This window comes from Phyllostomus discolor, chromosome 3, assembly GCF_004126475.2.
Source record: "Phyllostomus discolor isolate MPI-MPIP mPhyDis1 chromosome 3, mPhyDis1.pri.v3, whole genome shotgun sequence".
NCBI lineage: Eukaryota > Metazoa > Chordata > Mammalia > Chiroptera > Phyllostomidae > Phyllostomus > Phyllostomus discolor.
Window position 1 is genome coordinate 134,065,155 of NC_040905.2, and position 25,976 is coordinate 134,091,130.

Consider the following 25,976-nt stretch of genomic DNA (forward strand, 5'->3'; position numbering starts at 1 on the left):
AATAGAACATAAGAGGTAGCTGTCTACCATGGCATTGACCCTGAAATTCTGATGTTTTCCAAGTATCTGAAATTTCTCCATAATAATTTGTTGGAGATGGGTCATCAGTATTGGTTCTCAATGCTGACTGCACATTGGAATCACTGGGAAGAGTGGGGATCAGGGAAGGCTTTTACAAAAAGACTGATGTCTAAGTCCCACTCTCAGAGGTGAGAATCTAAGTGGTCTGGAGTGCCACCTGCATATTGGGATTTGTAGCCCTGTAATGATTTTAATAAGTGGTCAGGAGTGGGAACCACTGATTTGAAGTCACCCTTACATAATTTTACATTTCATCTGTAAAATTCTTTGAGGTTATAGTGTCTGTGAATATTAAGCTCCTGTAAAGAACTGCAGTCATACAGGTGTTGAGGGAGATACACTGATGCCTGTTTTCTAAAATGGCTGTTTCAGTAGACTTTTGTGGTATGGGGTTATATTTTATGGGCTATGCTTTGATCTGAGGTTGACCTGCAGAAGGTTGCTTACATAATAAGCAAATATTTTAAAGCAAGATGGCTGTGCTAGATGGTCCTTAAGATCCTGTGCTGGAGTAGAAACAGCACTACATTTCCAGACAGGAGATCTCAGGGCCACACAATATGAAGTCACAAAGGTACTAAAATTCTCTGACACTCCATTTCTTCATCCTGAAGATGGGACTGTGTGAGACACAAATAACACAGTCTGTCTGTGGAAGTGCTTTGTAAACTATTCAGTTCTGTACAAAATTGGGCAGCCCAGTTCTTTCTACTGATTCTATGGTTCTGTGGTCTCAGACATACAAGGTCGAACCATTGGTAGTGTAAAAAGAACATTTTCAACATCGATGTAAACTGGCAGCCAAGAGAAGTGGACTGGAATGTGCATGAGTGAACAATGACAACATTGCTATACTTGTCAGAGGGTGTGGTAGACGCTGTTGAGTGAGCATGTGTCCTGTGTGGCTACAGCATTCAAAGTAACTGAGTGAGCAGAGCAACAAATCTACATCAAATTTTGCATTAAGCTTGAACATTCCTCCATGGAAACTATTGGGATGATTCAGAAGGCTGCAGCTATGGGCAACTGGTGATTGGCAGCTTCATCATGACAAGTCATGTTCATGCATCACATCTTGTGCAGAGTTTTTTGGCAAAAGAGCAAACCACCCAGGTGGCTCAGTGCCCTAGAGCCTAGATTTGGTATCCTGCGACTTCTGGCTTTTCCCAAAACTAAAATTACCTTTGAAAGGGAAGATATTTCAGAACTTCAAGGAGATTCAAGAAAATACAACAGGGCAGCTGATAGTTTTTGGGAGACCTCTGTGAGGTCCCAAGGTGCCTACTTTGCAGGGGACTGAGGCATCATTGTCCTGTGTGCAATGCTTCTTGTGTCTGGTACCTTCTTCGATAAACATGTCCATTTTTCATATTACATGGCTGGATACCTTCTGGACAGACCTCGTATGTAGCATTTTAGTACTTTTTTTTTGTCTTTAGGTCACTTTCCTCTAGCTTCTAGTGATGTTGTTTGACTCTTAGTTTCAGTAGTGTAGAATTTGATAAATAACCACTTCCTCCTCTTGTAAGCACCTCCTGTGTCATTTGACTTCCACAAGTCTATGAGAAAGAAGCTTAGAGAGGGCACACAGCTAGTATCTGGCAGGGCCTGGATTCAAACCCAGATAAGCTTGTTGTCATGCTTCTGTACCAACCACACTGCACTATTGCCTTGTCATATGACTCCTAAGCACAGGGATGGAGTTTTAGTCAATCCTTCTGTCCAAGTCTAGTGTTCTGTTTTGCAGAAGGCACTCAGTGTGTTCATTAAGTGAATAGCCCATCCACAGGTCCAATTTACATGCCTTTTCCTGCAATCTAAGCCCATTTCCTCTGGTTTGGTTATCAAAAGAGATAAAATACTTGGTTGGTTAACATTTTTATATTAGTCTTGCATGATGTTTGTATTTTTTAACAGTTTTTCCTTGAATTTTATAAGTGAGGTATAATTAATTATATGTCCTTACCTTCTGTACTTCACCTCTAAATATTGTTAATGGAGAGATGTATTAGGAACAGAAAAATTTTCCAGACTTCCTACCCAAGCAAAAAGAAAAAAACTTAAAGGAAGAAAAATATAAACCAAGAATATTTCATTTATTCATACTCCTTCCTGTCTAAAACATTGTTAAAGCAGCTTTCAAAGGAAAATGTAGCATGATCAGAAATAAATTGAGTCCAAGAAAAATGAAGCAATGTGAAAATAAATGGTAGGAAAACAAGTTGGGACAAGGAATTAAATTAGCATATAATATGCCTGCCCACCCCCCCACCCCCAACACTGAAATTCCTATGCCTGGCTGCAAGTCAGGTCTGTCACAGAACACACTCAGAAGAGGGCAAGTGGATCAACTGTAGTGCTCACGGGTAAAACAAACCAGTTGCCCAAGTCCAACTATTCCTGATGTTGATATTAGGAAGAAGTTTTTCCTGTGGGTCCTCAAAGAAAACTACTACTTAATGTAATAAGCAACCCTCTAAAACCACCCTTACGGTAAACATTGTGATGGATTTTTATGGGGCTGTTTCTTATAATGCACCTCCATAAAAGTTGATGGCTTCTTACCAGAGTGTAATGCATTAAAAAGAATTTCACAGAGTACCAGTAAGATGCACGCCAGCCCCAGCTGCATGGTAGTCTGTCCTAATTTTTGAGGGGCTCTTAATCTGAGGAAAACTCTGCTAGGAGTTTGGACATCAGAAAAATCTGTAAACCTCCTAACAATTGATGCGTGCGGAGAATGGGGAAGAGACTTCCTGCAATGTGGGTGTGTTCTACTCTAGGAACCCAACAGCTGACAGTTTATGCTTCATCAGATGCAGGGCAGGGTTGGGGGTGGATGTCTAGAAATGGAAGAATCATGATCCCTCGGGCAAGCTCTGTAAAAGGTTCCCAGCAGTAGTGATAGCAGGTTTAAGGTTACTGAGAGGAAAAGGTTCTGTCAGCCAGGTCACTGCAACGCAAATGTGGAATGGATTTCCTTTTTAGAAAACTCTGCTTTATAAAGAGTTCCACTAAGAGGTCCATTTGGCAGAGCCAAAATCTTCTCTAGAAAGAAATTCAGTGTTCATTCTAACACAGAGGCAACATGAGCAATAACACAAATTATATATAATATTTTCTAAAAGCAATAAAAAGATATAAAGGAATGTTACATTTTAAAACAAAAGGGTGAAATTTAAAGATGTAAATAACTTTGATAACTTTGCTCTCTAATCCTTACTTATTATCTGCAACTTAAACTAAACTTGATTTTATTTTCAGACCTGTGTAGACTGTTACTTTTTAATTCACCCGACTACTTGTTGACTCTGGAGCCCCTTAAACCCAGGCAAAGCTTCAGGACCTCTCTACCTTGTTTGGTGCTAACAGATTTTTTTGACTTCTTATAGTGGACAGTTTTCCCTCTCTTGTGCTCAGGGGAGTGCCATTTGCCACCTGAAGTGGTTTGGTCTAATTAAGGGGTCCCCTTGGATGCTCTTCCGGTCTTCTGGTTGACAAGGAAGGTACTGCTGCTTCCTCTTCCTCCAATGGTACCTCATCACCAGGCAGAAGCATATGTCACAGGAACAATATGAAATTGGTATCATTATCATTTCTAGTGAAAGGAATCATTTCTTTGCCACTAAAACAAATCAGAAGAAAGAGAAAAGGTTTTCCCTCCAAAAGTAATCTCCAGGCACTAGATAAAGTAATGCTTTTATTTTAAAGCAATGGCATTTTTCCTTAGCCTCTGAAATTGTCTTCAGCTATTCTAAACTTCTTTGACAAGAAAGTCCCCTCGAACAACTTTCTTTCAAAACCTGCATCTCTACTGGATGAAGCATTTTTCAAGATATAATTCAAATAGAAAACATTTGTTTTGAAAGACAACTTTAAGGTAACTTCACCACATTCTCTGAAATAGTTATTAGAGTATCCATTCCCGGCTACAGAATTCCATTTTTTAAAAAGTCTTCTTCCTCCAGTTTCTCCACACTGTACCTTCTTTGGGATCAGCCTATGAAGAACAGGAGACTGAGACAGACAAAAGGAGAAATGTATTGAGGTTATATTGAACACAATCAACAAGAATTAGTATTTTTCCAGTGTCGTGCAATAGATTCATATTTCATTCTAGATTAAATTCAGCTCCTAGCACCCTTTTAGAATATAATTTTAGTGATCCATACATGAGAGAGTTAGGAATCTTTATTTCTCATTTCTTTTTATTTTAAAAAAAGATCATTTTAGAAGTAAGCTGGCAATGTAACTGATGCCCTGTTGTTTGTCTTTTAAAAAATGCATAATTCTATGCTGTTTAAAAATTAAGGTATTTTAGTGGAGAAACAAGCAGGAGTTAATTAGAAGAATCTTCATCTTAAATCTCCCCTCCTTGAAATTTCATATGCTGTTCATTCAGTCATTTCTGCCTTTATCCTTACAATCAGTTACTTAACATATTTATTGAATACCTATGTGCAAGGCAGTGTTTTCAGTGATTGGATAAAAATCAGTAACAAAAGACAGGATCTCTTTCTTCCTGGATCTTAAAGTCTAGTCAGGAAAATAGACATTCAATAAATTAATTTTAAAATAGCTATAATAGAACTGTACAATACAAAGAATGAACCCTCATGTAAACTCTGGACTTCAGTTAATAATAATGTATCAGATATGGTTTATCAGTTGTAACAAATGCCCCACAGGAATGCAAGATGTGAGTAATGAAAGAAAGTGTGTTATGTTGGTATATGGGAACTGTGGGCCTTCTGTGTAAATATTTCTAACTATTCTAAAAAATAAAATCCCTTAATTAAAAAATAAAAATATATAAATAGCTATAAAAGATAAGCACTTTATAGGAAATAAATGACATACTAATAGAAAGAATATTGGGGTGACCTAACTTGGATTAGAGAATGAGGAAAGACCTTTATGGAGGGAAAAGTGTTGTTTAAGACCAGAACTAGAAAATAAGTCCTCCTTATTTTCTGATAAGTCTATTTATTATATAGTCTACTTATTAGAAAATAAGTAGAGGCCTGCCAGGCAAAGAAGAGGAGGAAACACCAGTAGAGCAAAGTGATACCATCTGAACTACCTTTGTAAATATCATTTGTGTTTCTCTGTTGGAGGAGGTATTGTGCAGGTGGGATGGGGAAGCAAGAATACAAAGGAAGCAAAAAAGAAAAATTAGGAAGCAATTAGAATGAGCCACAACTTTCCCTACTCACTCAAAGTATTAGAAAAGCAGAGTGACAGTAGGATGTTTTTCCTTGGCTCAGCTTCTGCCAGAAATCACTAGGTTCTCCTTGGGCTGGGTGCTAGGAAGAAAGGAAACTATCTGTGGCAGCAAGATGGGGTTCCTAAGCCTCAGGTCTTAAGGTCTTTCCAGTGGCTTGTTGGGATTCATAGAATGAGGAATGATTGTGTGTGTGATTGGGAATACAACCAGATGAGCACTGTAAGGGGGAAAAAGGAAAAAGCCTTCAGGTACTAACTACCCGGCTGTAACAACAGATTTTCATAGAAGTCTGTGTACGGTTTAATTTGCAATAATTACCTTTATTTCTGCTACTGAATTGTTGGAATTTATATTTTGGTTTTGTTTCTTAAAAGACCACACATTTTAAAATTGTTGGTAAATCAACCAAGGACACTTAAGAAAGGCCCATTTAGGCAGGGCACTGGTTCAGTATATCAATATTCAACTGTTCCTATCAGAGTTCTTAGGGATGGTGAATTCCCAAGGAAAACAACTCTAATGGGTACATGTCAGCCTGTGATAGATGGCTATTGATTCTGGAACTGTTATTAGTAGCATGGAAGCTGAAATAGTCAAAAGTTTTATTTCCATGTAAAATTAAGTAGCTCTGCAATTACATAATCCACTTTATTTTTAAGTTGTACCTACCTATGTATAAGCGCACTTGATATTTGCAAGGCATTTAACTATTTTTATGCATTTTTACAGTAGAAAATTTGAATTTGATGGTTATACATTATATATAAGAACATTTGATAACACTGAAAAATCTTTAGCAAATGAACATGGATTCATAGGACTTAGCTAATGGGTAAAAATGGTTAGTATGTCTGCATAATTCTATAGTTTTTGGTTTTTGCATTCCCAGAAACACAAACACAAAGTCAATAATCCCCCATTTAAGCACACCTGTTGTTTATTTTAGGAATGGAAGTGCATCATCAATGTAATTTTATGTAGTTCAGTTGTGAATATGGGATGAAGCGGTAAAATAAAGTTTTCCTCTGTAACGTCTCCATTAAGAAGCTCCTCTTTGTGTAAAATAGTTCATGGCAAAGTTGCTTCTATTTAAAGTAGTGAGTTTGATCTTGGCTTTGATCTAAAGCTTTTGATCTCGAAAAGAAGAGTGGAGTAGCAATAAAGAGAGGGCAAGGCAGATTTTTCTTTAAAGAAATACGATAAAGTTAAACGGGTGGTCAAGATCAGCAAACACGCGTGCGACTGGACCCTTCTCCCCCAAGCGCTCGCACAGTCTGGTTCAGCGAATTTCTGACGCAGCTGTGAAGAAAGCCTTTGGGGGTTGGAGGAAAACACTCGGGGCACCACATACTTTAATAAACTAAATGCAAACTTCCCTCCTAATTATGAAACTAGTCCACCTTTTACGTTCTCCCCAGTCGCTTAGCGGTTTCACGCGCAGGGCGAGTGCAGTGCCGGCTTTGCTTAGGGCGAACTGGCTCCCGAGGAGCGCAGGGAGAGCGCCGGGCTCGCCTTTCACGTACTCTGCTTCCAGCCCCGGGAGGTCACCTGCCACTGCGTTGGAGTAAGACGGGGCCACTGAAAAACGCCTTGTTAATGGCGTATAATCCATTCCCGGAGAAAACTCCATTAGGAAAGTTCCTTTCTCTCCGCGAAGGCCTTCTGGACACTTAGGTTTCTGGCTAGAGGAGTGAGTTCAGACTGGCCGCGGGAGTGAGGACGCTTCTCCTGCTCACGGGTGGGCAACAGTTCTGCTCCCAAGGCGGCCACAAACCCTTTCGCGGGTAATCAGTGCCCGCAAGAGTGAGAGCTGGAAAGGTAAAACGTGCGCGCCTGGGGCGGTCCGCACGCGGCAGAGTGTAGGAGCGCGGGCTCTGGCCAGACCCGCGAGACGAGGAAAGATGTTTCTAGAGAACAATAAAATCGCAGGCACGCCGACGGGGGCGGGGGCAACCTGCGGGGATCCTGTCGCTGCGCCTATACCTTTAAGGCAGGCCCCGCCCCGCCCAGTGCCCGCCTGCCGCCCGCGCTGCTGCTCCGGCCCCGCGCTGCCCGCCGCCCGGTCTTTGCCTTAGGTGTTGCGGGCCTGGAGTGCCCGTTTATCTCCGGGCGGGCCAGGCGACGATCCCAAGACGGGAGCTACTGCGCCCCGGCTCGCACTCTCACCTAGGGCGGGCGAGGGCTAGGGTTTAAGCGCGGAGGTGGTGGGGCACGAGGGAGGGAGGCTGAGGCTACTCCTGGGGTAAACTTGATTGTCCCCTTCCCCCGCAGCCGCTGCAGACGGACCTCCAGGCCGGGGCGGAGTGCAGGCTTGTGCGGCAAGTGGACGCAGAGGTGAGTGCGGGCGGCAGGGTCCGTGCAGTCTTCTCCCTCCAGGGGCGGTGCGTCCCGCGCCGCATTCCCCCCGCGGAGGCCCTGGTGGGTAAGCTGGCCTTGTTTCAGGCCCCCCCCGCCCCAGCACAAGGGCAGCGACGCGGGCCCAAGACGGAGGGATCGGCTAGTGGAAGGTCACCGCCTCGGCGCGCCACAGATGAGCGCGCCCCTAGGCTCCGTACGTTCCTTACATCGAGGCTTCCTCCTGGCTAGCTCCGACGGGATCCTGTGGTTTTCCCCAGGTGAATCCGTGAAGGTTGCGTCGCGAGGCCATCGAGCGTTTCTCACGCTAAGGGGCGGCCCTCGGGACCTATAGTCCTGTTAAAATGCTCTGTGGTTTTTGAACTTCAGGTGGCGAAATGGAATCAACTGAACCGGAGACCCCGAAAACGGAAACGAAGGGGGACCGAAGAAGTGTTTGAAAAGGTAGGCGTCCCCGAAAGAGCATTGGGTGGAATTCTTGGCAAGTCTCACCGTGTGCCCCAGAGGACTTGGTCACAATAGAGTAGCACTTTTTAAAAGTTTAAATTAAATTTACAGTGGACAGTGAATTTGTGTGGATAGTTCTGTAGAAATACTGCCTGGTAATCCTAAAGATTATCAACATACTACGTTGTCGTGAAGTAAGATTTGTTTCGGAGCTATTAAGTAGAGCAACAGGACATACCCGTTGATGGATTCCATTATCATTTTAGTCCAGTAGTATTTTTTATGGCATTGTTAAGTTACCCCTAAAAAGAGGGGAGGCTTCTGAATAAATTACCCACAGTATTGAGCTTCTCTGGTTGTGATATGGTAACACACTCCCTCATTTAGGCTTCTTTAGAGTATTCTCAAAAATGGAGAGAGAGGCTTAAAAAAGTGGATTACTTTTGCAAATGAGAACTTTGGTTTTCTGAATTTAGAATTTCAGTGTTACTTGGCAGAAGTTTGGCCTACATATTTTCTGCTGAAATTGTGTTAAGTTAAAACTTGATTTGTTGTTGTGGTAAATATTGTGAAATAAGGTAAGTAGTCTGTTGTTTTCTAAGTAATTTTTATTGAAAATTCTACAAAGTGAATAATGTTACAGCAGATACGATTTTTGTTGCTTTTTAAAATTATTTTAAGTGCTGTTTTTTGATTTTTGATAGCACCAAGGGATTAAAATAGCGGTGTGTTGTTTTTCTTCTGCTAGAATGTTTGATGAATCATTCCTGATTCTGAAGCCAAATTCTTGCTGATAGCATTGCTGCCAACTTCTGTGATGTGTTGCCTTAGTATGGGCATTGCAGCGTCCGAGAATGTGCACAAAGCACATCATAATGAAGGTGATATCAAAGTCTCAGAGTGCATTTAAGGATACAAGGATGACTCCAAGAGAATTGGATAAGAAAGGAGCCTAGGATTATAATCATCTGTAGCTAGAGATTCAGTATGTTACTTCATTTAAGCAGTAATAGAAAAAGTTGTCATTTTGAACAGACTTGAGTTTTCTGACCATGTGGTGGTTAGTTGGTGTTTTTAAAAATGTTTGTGGATGGAGGAACAAGATCATGAAATGTACAAAGGAGGAAAAAGAATGATGGCATGCTTAGTGTCTAAACATATTTTCCAGCTATTGTTTAAGCCAAATATAGGATTACCCCAGCACACAATGTGTTATGCATAAAAGAAGGGGAAGCCACTACCTTTGTGGATTACTAGGTACCATCACTACCAAAATATGAACTTGAAGTTACCATATGTGACACCCATGATCTGACCACTGCCTTCTGAGAAGAAGAAAGAGGGTGGGGGGGAAACTGAGGAATATTTCTACCAAGAAAAGTAGGAGTTCTTCCCTGAACTTCGACCTTGAACGAGGATATTGTGTTAGGATTTATGGGGAGAAGGCATGCATGTTTGCCTTTTCTTCTTAGGAAACGTGGGTAGTAAGTAGTCTTACAGAGATTACACAAATGAAGTAGTTTGGGACCAACCTGCAGAAATGCCTTTCAAGGAACGAAGCTTAAAGCTGACTAGCTTTAAAGGTGGATGGGAATTTTTGAAGTTGTCAGAAAATAATTATGGGTATCTCCAGTCTTTCCCCCTGACTCTGTACAGCAGCTGAACCTCTTGCCCACTGTCTGCCTCAACCATGCCCAGGAGAGGGTTTGAAGCTTGCTGAGGCAAAGCATGCAGTATTTTCAAGGACAAGGTGAAAGGGAATGCAATCAGCAACCAAGGCACAGAGGCTACCCTGCCGAGGTGTGTCCACTGATTGCCCCAGTGTCTACTCCAAAATACAGATGGAATTCTGTGTATAATGAATATTCAAACTGAGATCATGCATTAACATTTTGCCAGAATTTGAACCTGTTTAGGAATCTAGGTAGTTAACTTATTGTGGAGTTCAGTCAGTTTTTTTAAATGTCTGCCATGCCACAAGTGAAGTAGGTTAATCAATTTCTCCTTTTTCACGTATCCACTATATTTTTCTACCACATGAAAATGATGATCTTTTCTGTAGTATTCATTTTATATTACTGTAACATGAGATCCTGGGTTTGAGTCCTTTCTGGTATGTGTACATTTTAAATCTAGCTGTTTTCTTTATTTGCCTGCTTTGTTTCTTTGCCCTATCTGTCCCCAATGCCACCCTTAGTCTCCATGTCATAGTCTCTGTCTGCATCTTCAGGTCTCACACAAGATTAAGCGTATCTAAATGAACTTGGTTAACTATTCTGTATTCAACTCAGCTAGAGTCATAACATTTTCCCTTCTGATATTTACTGGCTTGTGGAAAGCATTCTTCTGACCTGCTTGAGGAAGGAAAACAGGAATGGTGCAAGCCAAGGGTCTGTAACTGGCACTGGGCAAGGAATTACACGTAAAAAATGTAATCTTACAGGTGATACTGGTATTCTCCCTTAAAGGTGCTAAGCACAGCCTGCTGTAACTTGAAATACTGTACTAGTTGAGTTTTTCAGAGAGCTCAGAAGGGGAAGCAAAACAAACTTGCTCTGTGCTCAGCTATGGGTTAAAATAACGAATAATGAAATAAAGTAAACTGGGTGAATGAGATATACCACCCAGAGAAGTGGTTTAACATGCTGTGACCCTTCCCGGTCTGTTCTGTTGTATTGTGTCATTCCCATCCCCCCACCCCCCATAGCTCCCCTGTCTCTTTGCTGCCTCACAGACTTTCGTATCTTATCTTTCTGAAGATACATCATTCTCTTAACTCATCTTCTATCGCCTGTGACATTTATTTCCATTTTATTTCATCTTCATATTGTAGTGCTTTTCCACTGGAATAACTAAATTCCTTTATACTCTTTTTTGTTTTCATTTTAAATTGACAAAACTCACCTGTTTTGCTTCTGGTGCTTAGGTGCTTTCTGCTTACATTCTGATATTCTTCCTTTTTAGTTCATTTTATTGAGTTTGAACAATTTGTGCAACAGAGAGGCAAGGGGAACATGAGCAACTACTACACAAAGAACAATTAGGACAAATGGATCAGCCTGTTCTACAGGGCTGGGTAAACAATGGGGTTTACAACAGTGAGTTGTATAATGTGTAGTTTTAAAAATAATGTTAATAGATTTTACTAAATGGCTATTGGCTTTGGAAGGACCCACATCTTTTTTTTTGTTTTTTATCTTTAACTGAGTCAAAGGGATTACAAATTGCACATCACGTTCAAAGATTAAAAAAATAATACAACATTTTAAAATAAGTATAGGCATGTAAAATAAGGTTTTAAATAATTCTTTGGTGTTCTACAGTTCAGGAATAACTGTAGAATAATATTTTATGAAGTCGTATATTTGAGGAAAATAAGTGAATGCCATGTAATCCCTTTAAAGGAAGAAGATTCCACTTTCCATATTCAAAAGAAGCACCCTTTCTACTTTATGCATTATCTAGTAATATGTGGAGAACAAATTTTAAAATACTCATTTCTGGTTATCACTAAGAATTTATGATGATGTCAGAAATATTCATTGATATACTGTTAAAACATTGAAAATTCAACAATAATTAAGGCTGTCCATTATCATTAATAAGCGTTCCTTTCTGTGTGCTGGTTTCCAAGTGCGCGGTCTCGGCAAGGGTGCGGTTGCCTGGCCTGTGTTACGATTAGTCATAAAGAACACAAGGTACACGTGGTTTCCAGCAAAAGCACCCTTTAAGCTTCATATTCTTTTCTGTCAGAATCTGAAAAAACAGTGGTCTTGGAGCATAAAATTGCTTAGAATTTGGTGACATTTTCCTTGATAGAGCAAGTGAAACATGAAAACATGTAGAAAGATGGTTTTGAAAAGTGGACTTTATGGTATTTGGTGGCTATTTCAGTTGGAGTCCAATGATAAATTCTGTTTTCTCAGTCTTTGAGAAAAAAACTCTGGAACTATTTTCTTTTTGATAATATTCTTCCTAAATTGTACAGCATTGTCACTCAACTTTTATTTTTCATTTGTTCTTTTCATATACTTGATTCAGAACTGCAGTCAATGATCATCTTAGTATGAATAATAATTCAGAGGAGATTTTAAAAATTGTGTTTGAAACCCCCCCAGCTTGGTTTATGTGTTTTACCACATTTATTGCTTTTTCAAAAATTTTATACCTTCTAAGAGAATATTTTTATTATAATTCTAATAGTAAAATATTAGATAAAAGTAGGTACAGGTTTTAAACTACTCAAAAAGTGCTTTACTGCTATTTGCTTTTTGTGTCAAAGGTATATTTTATGTTTGGTTTATGATTTCTGGAAAAGAATATTTAACACTAGTAAAAATTATCTTTTTCTTGAACCCATAATAGCACACGGCAACTGTGTGCTTGACTCCTGAGCGATCAAACTACAAAGCTTGGCAGAATGGCACCAGATGAATTCCAGGAGTGCTGGGGCCCCTTCACTGTATGGGAATTACTTGGCAGTTAACAAAATGGGAACAAAATGGGTGGCATGGGCAGCCACACTCTTGAGCTCAGGTAGCATTTATGTGGAGTGATTTCCCAGGCATGGGTACCCTTGCCTCTTTTGGAAAGTGCTCCTACCCTTCATGACTATCCTGCATTTATAGAGCTGTAATCTCTTATAATAGCTTCATTGATACTTGATCTCCATAGAAAAGCGTTACGGATTCTACCGAGCCACAGCTCTTGAGGCACCAGCCACCCTCCCCTGGAGCCCGCCCTGTCTGTGAGTGGCTTTGTGTCCTGAGTTGTGCTTATTGTGCCTTTGGATGACAACTTACTTGAGTGATGGGGGGGAGGCAGAGTAATTTATTAAAAGTAATTACAAAGAAACCAGACAAAAGGAGTAATTATAGCACTGTTATTATGCAATTTGTTATTTTATTGAAATATTTGGAACTTACTTTTATGAGTGGGTCTCTCTTTTTTCCTTGTGAATCCGTAACAAATACATAATTTATTAAACTGTGTAACCCAAGTCTCAAGTTAGATCTAGTTTCACAAGATCTTGGCTTTTTCTTTTTCTTCACCTTTTTTTTTTTTTAAAAGCTGGACCAAGGAAGAATTGCTGAGAAAATGTGTTTTTGGTAGCCTCAGGAAGGAAGTCTCATCCCTATAATTTTATGCCATTAAATTTTCATCTGTTCCATGGATTTATTTTTTTTAAGAATCTGCAGTTTAAAAATATTCTGAAAAATCTAAGTGTACTAAAATTCCTTCCCATTTCAACTACCATAACAGGGAAAATTAAAGAATAGTCATCCATTTACCCTTACACACTTATTTACATATTTTAAAAAGAACTATTCATATAATAATAGCTGACACTTGTCATATGTCAAGCACTGTGCTGCTAAGTGCTTTCAGTGTATCAGCTCATGTAAATGTACATTAAACCAGCAGTATGATACAAGGATGTTGTAAACTGAGTCAAATGCTTTATGAAAGTAGGTGCAGTACAAACAAATCAAATAATTGCTGTAGAAAAGAATGCTTTGGGCAAGATGTAAAAATTCTTTTTAACCCAGGCTATTGACAATCCTAGACCACCAGCATAAAGCACACATTTCTAAATTAGGAAAATCCCAACCGGCATGTCTTTTGAAAGCACTTGAAAGTGTGCAGGTAATTACACTGTTGTTGATTTTAGCAGATTTGATGCCAGCAGCCATCAGCTCTTCTCTGTCATGGAAGATGAAAGGCATTTTAATATAAAGCATAAGAGTTTGGATGGAAAAGGAAAGCAGGCAGAGAAAAATTTTGTGACTTTTTAGTTACTTTTATAGGAAGTGGTAGTTATGTTCCTATGACAGAATGCTTTGCTTGGCAATCATTCTCATCTTAGGCATTTTAATGAGCTCTGGTTTTGTGCCTGGTATCATATGGCACTAATAACATGCATTATTTTACTACTGCACCTACGGGTGTTGATGTAGTTTAGGGCCTGTCTTTGTTTCCATTAATCTATTTTAGGAGGCGGACACTATCATGTATCTTTAAGTCCAGCAATGTGTATTTCATTGATATTTCTGGGTCTCTGCACACAGGAAAAATGACACTCAAGCCTTGACTCGCCAGTCCTTGGAAAAGGACCTGATCACATGCAGCCTTGATAAATATTTGTTGAATGAATCCCCACAGTGGCATTTACCTTATAAAGTCATACTTGGCTACTGCATTAAAAAATTTTAAGGTTTTTATTTGATTCTTTTGTTCTTTAGTGCCAGAGGTTTTCATTAAAGCACATTTGGCAGAGCTCTCCTAGCTTTGTTGTGGGTCCCTTTTCCATTGCTTCTATAAAGCGAACTCTCAGAGCTAGGAAGAATGGACAGTGGTCTCTGTTCTGCCACACACTGTGTGTTCCTTGAGTTTTCACTTGACTTTTATTTTCCTCTGAAAATCCTTTTATTTAATAGGCCAGTTAAGCCAATTTATATTAATTGGAAAACCGATGTTTGGCCTTGATTCTTTCATATAGTTTCATGCTATATATTTCCTCTTGTCCATTTTTTTTTTATTTTTAGGAAGGCTTGTATTTTTTGTTCTATGGTTACTTTGAGATAACACATTTTTGCCTCATCTACTTTTTTCTTTTGCTCTGTGTATTGATTCTTGATGTGTGAGAAATAGTAAAATTAGATATTAACTTTTTCTTGCCCATTATCTCTTTATCTCGTATCATGTAACTTGAAATAATGTCTTTTTACTTCCAGGTAAACACTTAACTCAGTCAATGGGTTTACTGTGTTTCTCATGTAGTTTTTTTTATTCCCTTCCCCCTACTTGGTGGTAGCTGTGCTGTATTTGTCAGAGCATGTAGGCATTACATGCTATACTATATCTTTTATAAAATCACTTAGTTTTAATTCTGCAAGTAAATCTATATTTAATGCTCATCATCTGCACTTTATTAATCTTCAGTCATTTTGGTGTTTTAAAGCTAGTTGTCTAGTAGATTCCTCAGGAAGAGCTTGGGTCAGCTGTATTTCCAGAGTTCTTGGATTTTTATAAGTTTGTGCTCTTTATAGGTGGAGGTCAATTCAACTAGACATAAAATCCTTGTCCCAAATTTCCTTATTTAAGTATCTTAAATATGTTCATCCATTATCTTCTATACAGTCCGATGCTGGTCTCATTTCTTTCCTTCATAGTCATCTGGTCTTTTCTCCTGGATGCCCAGATTTTTTTTCTTTAAATTCCAATTTTTTTGTCTCTAATGTGTCTCATTACGGGTCAGTATTCCTAGTTTGTCACTTGGCTTTTGGGCTTTATTTTCCTCATTTGTAAAATGATAATACTCATAACAAAGTATTTTAAACGTATTTTAATTTCTTGCTGTTAGGAACTTTAAAATTTGTGGGCAGTCAGACTTGAATGGCTTTATCTTTGTGAGAAATCAAAAGTGAACACTGAAGTTTTCTGTCTGTTTCCTGGCAGTAAACTCTGATTCCGTGTGGTACAGGCTCCCTGCACCCACACGTGGTGAACTACTGGCCTAAAGCAGTGATGTCCCTGAAGTATCTTATTCAGAGAACTCCATCTATGTTTCATTCTTCTCACATTCTTTGTCCATCATATGTTAATTTCTCACACAAAACTCTGGGTTTACGTGATCTTAGTTTATACGTGCCTACAACAATACACAGGAAAAAAGTTAAAGGACTCTTATTTTTCAGATGAGAAGAGCTGAAAACCCACGTCAGTGTAATCAGCCAGCATGTGTTCTTGAATTTGTTACGTGTAAGGCCCTATGTAAGAAGTTGCTGAAATATACCAAAGAATAGGAGATGTCATTTGTGGCCATGGGAGATAAAACATACAACATATAAGAGACCATTTACAAAAAAGCATCATGTGACAAATCCAAACCATTGTGGCTCAAACTAAGGACTTGCGTATGTGATACATTTTACCTGAGGCTACCCCGGCCTGGAGTTTCCATGCCTGGGCCTTGTTTTGATAAAACAATCCTTTAAGCATGCAAGCTGGAAGTTATGGTGGGAAATTAGGTAATTGAATCAACTGAATCAATTTTAATGCTTTTACCTGATTTGTAAGTATAGATAGGGGTTTGATTGATGTACATATAAATAGTGTTAGTATCTTTATTTCAATATGTGATTTAAAAAAATAAATTCATCCATGTTTTGAAAGTAAAACTGGAACCCATCATAGAAATTCTGCTTATACTTATGAATCACAATGATTTGGAAATCCAAGACTAGAAATATAATATTCTGTAATTCTGTATATAACACATTCCTTATTAAATTCTGTATTGATTTAAACAATTTATATACTAATTTTATTGCATATTCACAACATACAAAACCCTCAGTAAAAGTGTAGAGAGTGCATATGTGAATGGAACACAAAGAGTTTACAGTTGAGAAGTAAAAAACTATAAAGAATAGAAGACAATATTGAATCAAATCTCTATCAGAGGTACAATAGGTATGTACACAGAGCAATGTGTATCTCTTGGAAACTGAAAGGAAGTCATATCACTTTTGACTATTTAATTGTCTACAAGCCTTGTCCAGGCTGATAGGACACAAATGTTTGTTGTAGGTCATTCAACTTTTGTTGTTTTGTAGAATTGAGGAGGCTGTGATTTCTGCTTTTAAAATTCAGATTGATTTTGTGAGAACATAACTGAAACTGTGAAATTAGTGTTTCTCTTCAACTTACTAATCAGTGCTATAGCAAATTTTTAGGCTTCTTCTGAACTTGGACACATAAATTTTCAGTTTGTTTCACACTATTTTTTGTCTTTTATTTGCATTGAGTTTTTTTTTTTTTCTTTAAACTTTTGGTTTCAAGGCAAAATGAGAAATGGGAATTTGTAGGATTAAGGGTGGTAACATGAAGCACTAGAGCTCTTCAGAGTGTTTCTCTTTTGTGATTTTTGTATGATGTGCTTCATCATTCAAAAGACATCTCTTGTTCTCACCAGCACATATTATAATGGTATGACTTCTCTTTTTTAAAAAAATATTAAAAAGTAGTTATATACCCCTTGTACCTTTCTGATCATGAGAACAAATGGGCTTGTCGAGAGGGCCACAAAAATGACATTAAATGTATATCCAAATCATTTAACACTTTATGTACCTTTCTTTATATCAAGAAATGTTGGTTTCTCAGTTCTAAATCTACATCTGTGAAGATTCAAATTTTATATATATGAAAGCAGGAGAATAAATTGATTTACCATAATTAATACCAGTGAAACCATGTAAAAGGAGAAAAAACAGTCTCAGAATATATGTTTTTAGTTTTCTGGCATTTTTGTAGAAAAGGCGACAGTAGTCATTATGTGGCCTCATTTATAACTGAAAGTCATAAGCTCGTGCTTTTAATTTGTGTGGCAATTTTTGTTTGGTATTCAGAAAAGAAAGTCATGTTACCCATGAAGGGCATGAAATATTAAAGAGAAACAGCAGGAAAAATTCAGAAGAGAAACAGAAATACCTCTGGATTACGTGCATATACAGTTGGCATTTCTGATTTTTTTTCTCAACCCTTATACACACAAGCCATAGTTTTCAGTGTTGAAGATGCAGAGTGCTCCTGTAGACAGCTGCAGATAGTGGTTCTCATTTTCTCTTAATAGCTTTAGTGAGTTATATGTCATATATATTTCATATGCATGAAATTCACCCACATACTGATACAGTTGTGAACCTTCACCACAATCCAGTTTGAGAACATTCTCATCAACCAGAAAGCTCTCTTGTATCCCTTTGTTGTTTGTCACGGCCATCCCTGCCTGTAGCCCCAGACAACTAAATCTGCTTTCTGCCTTTATAGCTTTACTTGTTCTGGAGATTTCATATAAATGGAATCATCTAGAACTTCAGTTTTGAATCTGGCTTTTTAAATTTATTATACTAGTTGGAGGTTCAGCAGTGTTCCATGTACCAGGAACTTGTTCCTTTTTATCATAAAGAATAGGGTATATTGGATATTTTGTTTATCCATTTATTAGTTGACAGATGTTTGGATTTTTTTGTAGTTTTTGGCTTTTGTGAATAGTGGCTTACTATTTCTATTAGACATTTCTCTTGGGTAGATACCTAGGATTGGCATGGCTTGACCATATTGTTGGTTTATTTTCAACATTTTAAGAAACTGCTGAACTATTTTCCAAAGTGGCTGCACCATTTCACATTCCCATCAGCAGTGTTTAAGGTTCCCAGTTTCTGTACCTCATCAGCAGCACTTGGTATTGTCAGACTTCATTTTAACCATTCTCATAGATGTGGAATCATACCTTTTGCACATAATGCTTTTGTTTCTTGCCAGGGTCTGAAAGTGTCCATATACCCTAATACGCTTTTGTTCTCCATTTTACAGGTCAGAAGGCAGTGGCACAGTAAGTGGAAAATGTAAATGTCTCACCCAAGATCCCCAAATGAGTCACTGAGCCCACAGTCCTCATGCGTCAGAATTGCAACAACCTGCTTTTGTTCAGACTCTCTGCTCCCTGTGACTCAGGGATCTCTGTGTCCTTGCAGCCTCTTTGGGTGTGGTGTGGCTTTCTTTTGATCTTTGTAGAAGGCTCCATTCTTATCCTCTCTGGAATTTCGATTCATGAAGTCCATTTGCTTTCTGGGAGGTGTTCTCAGGTCTTAGCGAGGTGGCTCCCTCCTGCCCCTCAGCTGCCATGCACGGGTCTTGGGTAGCTCAGGCCTGGCTTCCCTGGTGGTCCCACATTGGCTGCGCCACCACCTGTCACCCTGTCAAAGGGTGTGGATACTTAACCTTTCCAGAGTCTTGTGAGAGTGAAGTGAGGTGACTTATCTAAGACAGCTGGCCCTTGCTAAATACTTAATGAGTTTTAGAGCACCTCGTCAAAAACATTGTGAAAGTAATTACCTGATGGCATGTGGGTAGCAGTACCATTCATGTGCATTTTCTTCTCCATGACAGTGAGACAGAGAAATATTCTTAAATTTATTTACAGACTAAAAGTAAATCAGCCTTGGTTTCTTCCTATAACTTGGTCTTTAGTTTGAAGCAAATATGGCAGTAGTACTTGTACAAGCCTGTAGGTTTTGCGTGTGCGTGTGTGTGTGTGTGTCTGTGTGTCTGTCTCGCTGTCCCTCTCTCAGCTTTATATTCAAGATGACCAGTCACATTGCTCAGCAATACTGAATTCTTTCATTTGCCTCTCCAGTTTGTCCACTGCAGTGGAGTGCATTGTCACTGTTCCTCTTCCAGATTGGAGGGACCCAGAGTGTTCTTCGGGCAGTTGATAATATTTTGTTTTCTAGCAAAGCTCCATTTTAGATCAGTCTGTAATTATTTTTATACTTATGAAGTCATTGCTTTTTTTTTTTTCTTTTGCTCATGCTACCTGTATTTGAAGTTCCCTTGAAGGCTGGTAGAGCTTATGCAGTAATCTGGCTAATGAAAAGCACTTACCGTGGGCCACATCTCCTCCTCCATTGTCACTTTACAGTGTATTTCTTGTCTGTGGGAGGGTTCCAGCAATCTCTTTTACCATGTGCCAGACAGTGTTGCAATGTTTTAATTTATTTCATGACAAAAAGTAAATTCTAGTACAGGTATTGTCAGTGAAAGGATTATCTTCTGTGAAACGATTTTTGGTCATGTTGAGTTTCTAAATGTTAAAGAGAACAGTTTTTGCATTTGTGGAAATCTCATCTTGGTACCGTGCTCCCATATAGGACATCAGAAAGAACTAATAGTGGAGGTAACTTCAGAAAAAATCACCATGGGCAAGGAGCTGATTAAAAATAACTGCAAAACTATATGTTGAAGTCACAAGGGGAGTGTGCCGGTGAGTACAGTGTTACTTGAAGTCCTAAATACCTCAGTATGCTGGGCCACAGAGAGGAAACAGAAGTGGGAGAGGGTCACAGGGGAAGTTGAATCAGGTTTCACTTTAGTGCTTTTTGAGGGATCCTATGCAGGAGTGGAGTCATTAGACTTGGAGAAGGCCTTACTGCTTTTCTAAGTCCAGTTCTTGCACGTGAGAGCATAGATGCCCTGTGAGGTTTAGCTTGTGTCCCCTTTTTTTTGATCTTTTCAGCTGTGTGGGCAGCCCCCCAACACTAGGTGTGGAGGAGGAGCAGCTGCTTGGGTTGCTCTTAACAGGAGTGTCAGACTGGTTTTTGTTGTTTTGTGGGGCAGACACTGAGAGAACCAAGGAAAAGAAGTTTGTGAGACTCAGGATGCCCCTACGAGGCCGTCCCTTGTGGCCCAGGAACACTTCCTCCTCTCATCTCAAAAGGATTGAGAGCCTTTCCTGGTTGACAGAACACCCGCCCACCCTGGCACAGAATTTGAGAGCTGTCCCTCCAGAGAGCAGGCAAAGGAGACAGCTGGATGTTTGCAGGCTTGACATGAAATATTTTTCACATTAAACTAGTGAGTTATATAAAGCATACGTTATTTGAAGTTTTGTGATGCTTGTCCTAGACCAACTGAGACATGAAATTATTTTTTTTTTTAATCAAACATAAGTGTGACCAGATAACTAGGCATTTTATTTTGGAATGCAGTAGATGTAGTCTCACAAATGCCTGTTCTTCAGTCCTTGCAGATAATTTTTTCTTTAATATTTTTATCCTTACCCAAAGATGTTTTCATTTGCTTTTTTAGAGAGAGAGAGAGAGAGGAAGGGAGAAACACCAGTGCAAGAGAAGCATTGATCGGTTGCCTCTGTTTGCACCCAGTCTGGGGCCAGGGATCATATGCGACTGGACCAGGGGTCGCACATGCCCATGCCTGGACTGGGGATGAACCTACAACCTAGGTATGTGCCCTGACTGGGAATCAAACCCACAACCTTTCAGTTACGGGCCAATGTTCCAACCACTGAGCCACACCAGCCAGGGCACAGATAATTTTTTAATGTATATGTTATTCATTCTTTGATGTATTGCAAATTTAGAGTTGTGTGGAGTTTTCTTACAGCCTCTCTGTGACTTGCCTGTTTACTTGCAGGCCAAATTATACCTCCTCCATTGCAAAACAGTATGGCTAAAACTAATGCTGAACTTGGATTATGAAAGGCTTAGTTTTCCAGAGCTCTCTCTACTGTTGTACTGTTGGCAGGGAAAAATGAGTAGAAACACAGTTATTTTGTTTAGAAAAAAAGTTGCTTGTATTTTCTCTGCCACACAGCTGACATACAGAAGGATAGTTGTGAGGCTGGTGAAAAAAAAGTAGGTAGTGAGCTGCTTCAGACTTGTAGAAGACACCCTCCCTTCTCAGCAAAATAAAAGGTGTTGGAGAGAAGACCCTGGGTGATACTCCTGCAATACTAATCCTGGCATATTTTGAGTCTTTGTTAGAGGTTGAATCAATGACTTCAACAGTAACATTACTCAATCATATAATACTGGACAGGCTGAATGGTGCTGAACTACCTTCCAGCAAAGGATTACTGATGTACCAGTGTACATGTAGTTTGGGTGTGTGCAAATACAAAAACACACACACAGTGTATCTGTTTCATTGGCCTTTGACCTCCAAGCAGGGGAGGTGTGGGCCAAGGCTGCCATTATGGAGGGAAGTTGCAGGTGCTACTTCCAGCGCTGGCCCTTCTTGCTTGCCTTTCACTCTGACTCATGTTCAGAGCTGTGTAATGCAGAGTTATTGTCATCATGAGCCATCCTGGAGAGAGGCTGAATGGAAAAAGTGAAGGTGGAGCAAACCAGGCTCCAGATCAGAGGGCAAGAGTTAACTTTTTTGTTTAATACTGAACTTTATATAATCACTTTTTTGGGAACTGCCATAATCCTAATGGAGTTCAAGATAATACAAAAGAGGAAATCTGATTTGTTGCTACCAGACTTGTTGCTCTTGTTCAAGTTCTTAGAAGGGAGGAAGGAGAATAAAATACTGAGTGATTATTATAGATTCTGAATGTGTATTCCTATAATTCCTCAGTTTTAAATATTTTTGTAATAACCCTGTTTTGCAATCATGCACTGCTCAGAGAAGAGAGAGGGGTGTATTATAAATATATGTGACCTTCTTCATTGTTACCACTTCTCTTCAGAATGGTCTTCCAGCATTCAGAGAATAAGGAGCATCATTCACATGAAGGTTAAGTACAGAGAAGCATTGTTGTGGTTTTCTTGGTAGGACTTTTTCCTGTAAAAAACTGTTACCAGCATATTTGGAAATACTTTTTTCTTCTTTTTTTTATATTTTATTTATTTATTTTTAGAGAGGAAGGGCAGGAGAAAGAGAGGGAGAGAAGCATCAGTGCGTGAGAGATATATCTTTCAGCTGCCTCTCAAGGCCCCCATCTAGGGACCTGGCCCATGACCCAAGCATGTGCCCTGACTGGGAATTGAACCTGCAACCCTTTGGTTCACAGGCTCACATTCAATCCACTGAGCACACCAGCCAAGGCATAGTGCCTTGTTTTTTAAGACAGTTTATTATAGTAAATCTTAATACCAGAAATTTACAGGAACAAGTATAAAGGACATGTGGACAAAAACTGGGGGGCAGGGTGGAAATGAGAGGGAGGTGGGGAGGATTGGTGGGGTGGACTGGGATGGGAGTAAAAGACAAAAAGCTGTACTGGAACAACAATTAAAATAAAAATTAAAATAGCTGCTGTAACAAGCTCAGTTAGAAAGTGTTCATTTGTCAATATCATTTACTTCCCAGTTTTTCAACTCTAGTTTTCTTAGCAAGAGAATGTTAATCTCTTGCGGATGAATACTTTTTTTTTATCCTTTCCCCAAAATGTGTGGTTTCTTTAATGTCCCTCTCCATAGAACTTGGGAGATGGTCACAGCTGTTGCCTGAAATTGTAAAGTACATTTCTCCCCCTCTGTAGTCCTTTAGGACATGGAATTTATAGTTAGACAGATGGATTAAAATCCCCCTCTTCAACCCTTGCTAGCTTTTTTGGTACCTTGGACAATTAGCCTGTGTGAGCCTTGGTTTCTTCATCTGTAAAATAGTTTCTGTAAAGCATTTAGCAAAAGCTACCACTGGGTCATTGCTCACATTTTTAGTAATATTAGTAAAATATTGTTGTTATTGATGGTGGGCTTTTCCCATACCATTTTCAGGGTTTAAAGTCCTTTGTCATCTTTGGTGTATTATGAGAACCAAAGAAGCCCTGACAACCAGTAAGATAAACCAAGGAATGTAGCCACAGGAAGGGTAGCCCTAAGGGCGAATGTTTAGAACATCAGTGTGGCATCTGTGGGCCAGCCGAAGTGTCCCCAGCATTAAGGCTAGGGAGGCAGCCTGAGTACTTCTCCAGCAGGTCCCAGCTACTCCTAGAGGCTTACCCAGGAGTCTGCTGTGTGGGGCCACTCTGTCTCAGGCAGTTACTGCCTCTGGTTCTGTTGGAAGTTTCCACTGGGGCTCCTCCAAAGAAAGTTTTAGTTGCAGTCATCAGAATTATTTTATTGATTTTGATTCAGATCTTATTTAAAGTGATCTCAATTTGCAAAAGGTCTAGCCATCCAGAAATACAGTGCTTGCCGGTGCCCTGAGCACTGGAGAACTCCAGGAAGCTTTCAAAAGCAAGTGCTGAGATTATCCCTACCACTCACCACCTCCCAACCCCCAGCAACTATGATATTTGAGTTTACAATAGCTCTTATATCTACATTCTTATGTAGAACTGGCTTGGAATAGTAGGTTTCCCTAGGCACTGACTTACTAATAGAAACCCACGTAGAAGAAATGGGCCTGGTGTTTGTCTCAAGTATGAATAATGTGTTATGCATGATTTATAAAGGCTTAGCAGAATGTCCTTGCTTCTGTGAATCAGGATCAATACTTTTTAGGAAGAAGTTTTTATAGATAAGCCATATTATTATTTGATAATCAGACATCATTTTCAAGTAGTTAAAAGGGTCATTGGACAAAACCCAGTGAACTGACCTTGGCTGCCTAATTTAAGGACTGAAACTCCACGTGCCCTGTAAATTATGAGCATACTTGAATATTTTATGGGGAAAGATTTTCTTTTATGTAGAATACTTTTCATGTCAAATGTGGGTTGCCACTTTTACCCACCTGATCCTAACTTTTCCCTTGTGAAATTTATTTTAAATAGAGATGAAGGAATGAGAGAGGAAGTGGGGTGGGATCAAGGGAAATGAACCACGAAAAAACACTCCTCGTTGTTTATCTTTGGCATTCTGTAATATTCTTACCTCTGTTGACAGAGAACAGCAGTTCAGCTGCAGGCTCACATGAAGTCAGGGATGCTGTGGGCTCAGAGGAGGCTGCTGGAACATTTTCCCTATTTCCTCCCAGGCAGTGCTCTGCCTCTCTATAAGCAGTGAGCAACTGGAGGATTTCCTAGGCCGAAGCTTCCATGATTTGACAATATGTGTTGGTGTGACCCTGTACAAGTACCATCTCACCTGAAGCTTGTGTGGTTCTGTACTCTGGGCCTGAGTGTGGGGCTCGCCATGCCCGTGGGGCCTATTGGCCAGCTTATATGACACTGTGTCCCTGAGTGGAAGGAGAATGTTGGTAGAACAGTTTTATTGCTGCCTTCTGAAAACGGAGGAAATACTCAAGGGTGGAGGGAGAGAAGGGAATAAATACAGCATTTCCGTTTTCCTGCTGTTTGATTCTTTTCCACAGCATTTCATTTCTCATAAAATGACATTTTTGTCCTATCAACTTCAACTATAAATAATTCCGTACTGTTTCTATCAGATTTTACCCTCTTACCACTTTCATACTGACTGTTGTTTTTTTCTTATTCAGAAACGTTGTACACATTAAAAAAAAACTCTAAAATGCTTGTTTTGTGGGCGTGGCACATGGGCCAGAGCTTCCAGCTCGGACCTCCTGTCAGTAGGTAGATCGCAGAGACAGTCCAAGTGTCCTGGCTGTGGATAGTCAGAAAACTCCGGAGACTCTGGCTAGCTTGTCCTTGCTCCTATTTCTTCTGTGACCCATTTCCCAGCAGGGATATTCCATATGCTTGCTGCCCTGTCCCTTAGTCTTCCATGAATATTGTTGGCTCACAGAATTCAGATGTGGCCCCGTTGTCCGGTCCACATCCTCAGTCCTCAGCAGCAGTGTTGGCTGCTGGCTAGTCCCTCACCCTGCTGAGAGAAGGGCTCTGTCAAAGGGTTCTGTCATGAGTCTGCAAAGCAGAGCTGATACATTGGCCTTCTGCCCAACTGAGTAGAACAGTGAGTGTATGTAGTAGGTGCTTGGTAAAAGTTGGCTTGTTAGGTGGTGGGAGGTGAAGGCAGATAAGTTGTCTTAGGACATCACACACGGTGTGTCTGTTTAGATGACTGAGGATTTTCATGATGCAAAACTATGAAGGTGATAATTGACTTTAACAAATAAAACCTAACCTTGAGGTTTGGGAAGTGACTTGTATTAGATTTTAGTATATGAATGAAACATAAGAATTTCCTGATTTTCTCAGTTCCTGATTGTTCAGAGTGTCCATTACCATACTTAGCCTTGTACCCAGCTTGGGTTTGCCCTTCACAAAGGTCCTGTGTTCATAGGGCAGTGGACTCTGCGTTCCCAGGCCCAGCACTGCCCCGCCGGCAGCAGGCAGTAATAAGTAAGCTCCTCCTGGTTACTGGCTAATAGGGCCATGACCTGGTTTGAACTCTGTAATAAGGAAAGAGCAGATTTATTTGCTCCCCCTGAGTGCCTCCCTCCCCCATGCTCCTTTATTATCTTTAAGAGGAAATTAAACAGCAAAATTCTGCATTCTCATAATGTTAATGGCCTGATGTCATCTTTTCCACTCTGGAGTCAAGTAAGAGGGACAACCAAAACACAGATGTTATGCTTTGTAGTTGCCTAATGCTTCAGCTGTAGGCTGTATGTGTGTGTGTTTAAC

At 39.8% G+C, this 25,976-nt stretch overlaps 1 protein-coding gene across 7 annotated transcripts in view; it reads left to right on the plus strand.

Annotated features, from left to right (window-relative positions):
- LOC114512547 (aminopeptidase O (putative)) overlaps positions 1-25,976 on the plus strand; it is a 439,198-nt gene that overhangs the window by 349,642 nt on the left and 63,580 nt on the right. For 5 of the 7 annotated variants that reach the window (XR_004902147.1, XM_036021469.1, XM_036021474.1 and 2 more), the window contains 2 exons: positions 7,580-7,642; positions 8,033-8,107. Coding sequence is in view for 6 of the 7 variants with exons in the window: in XM_036021469.1 (XP_035877362.1) it covers positions 7,580-7,642; positions 8,033-8,107 (138 nt within the window). In the remaining variant the exon portion in view is untranslated. Of the gene's footprint in view, positions 1-7,579; positions 7,643-8,032; positions 8,108-15,807; positions 16,882-18,490; positions 18,733-25,976 lie in introns of those variants that run through there. The other 2 variants (XM_036021472.1, XM_036021471.1) reach the window with 2 other exon arrangements.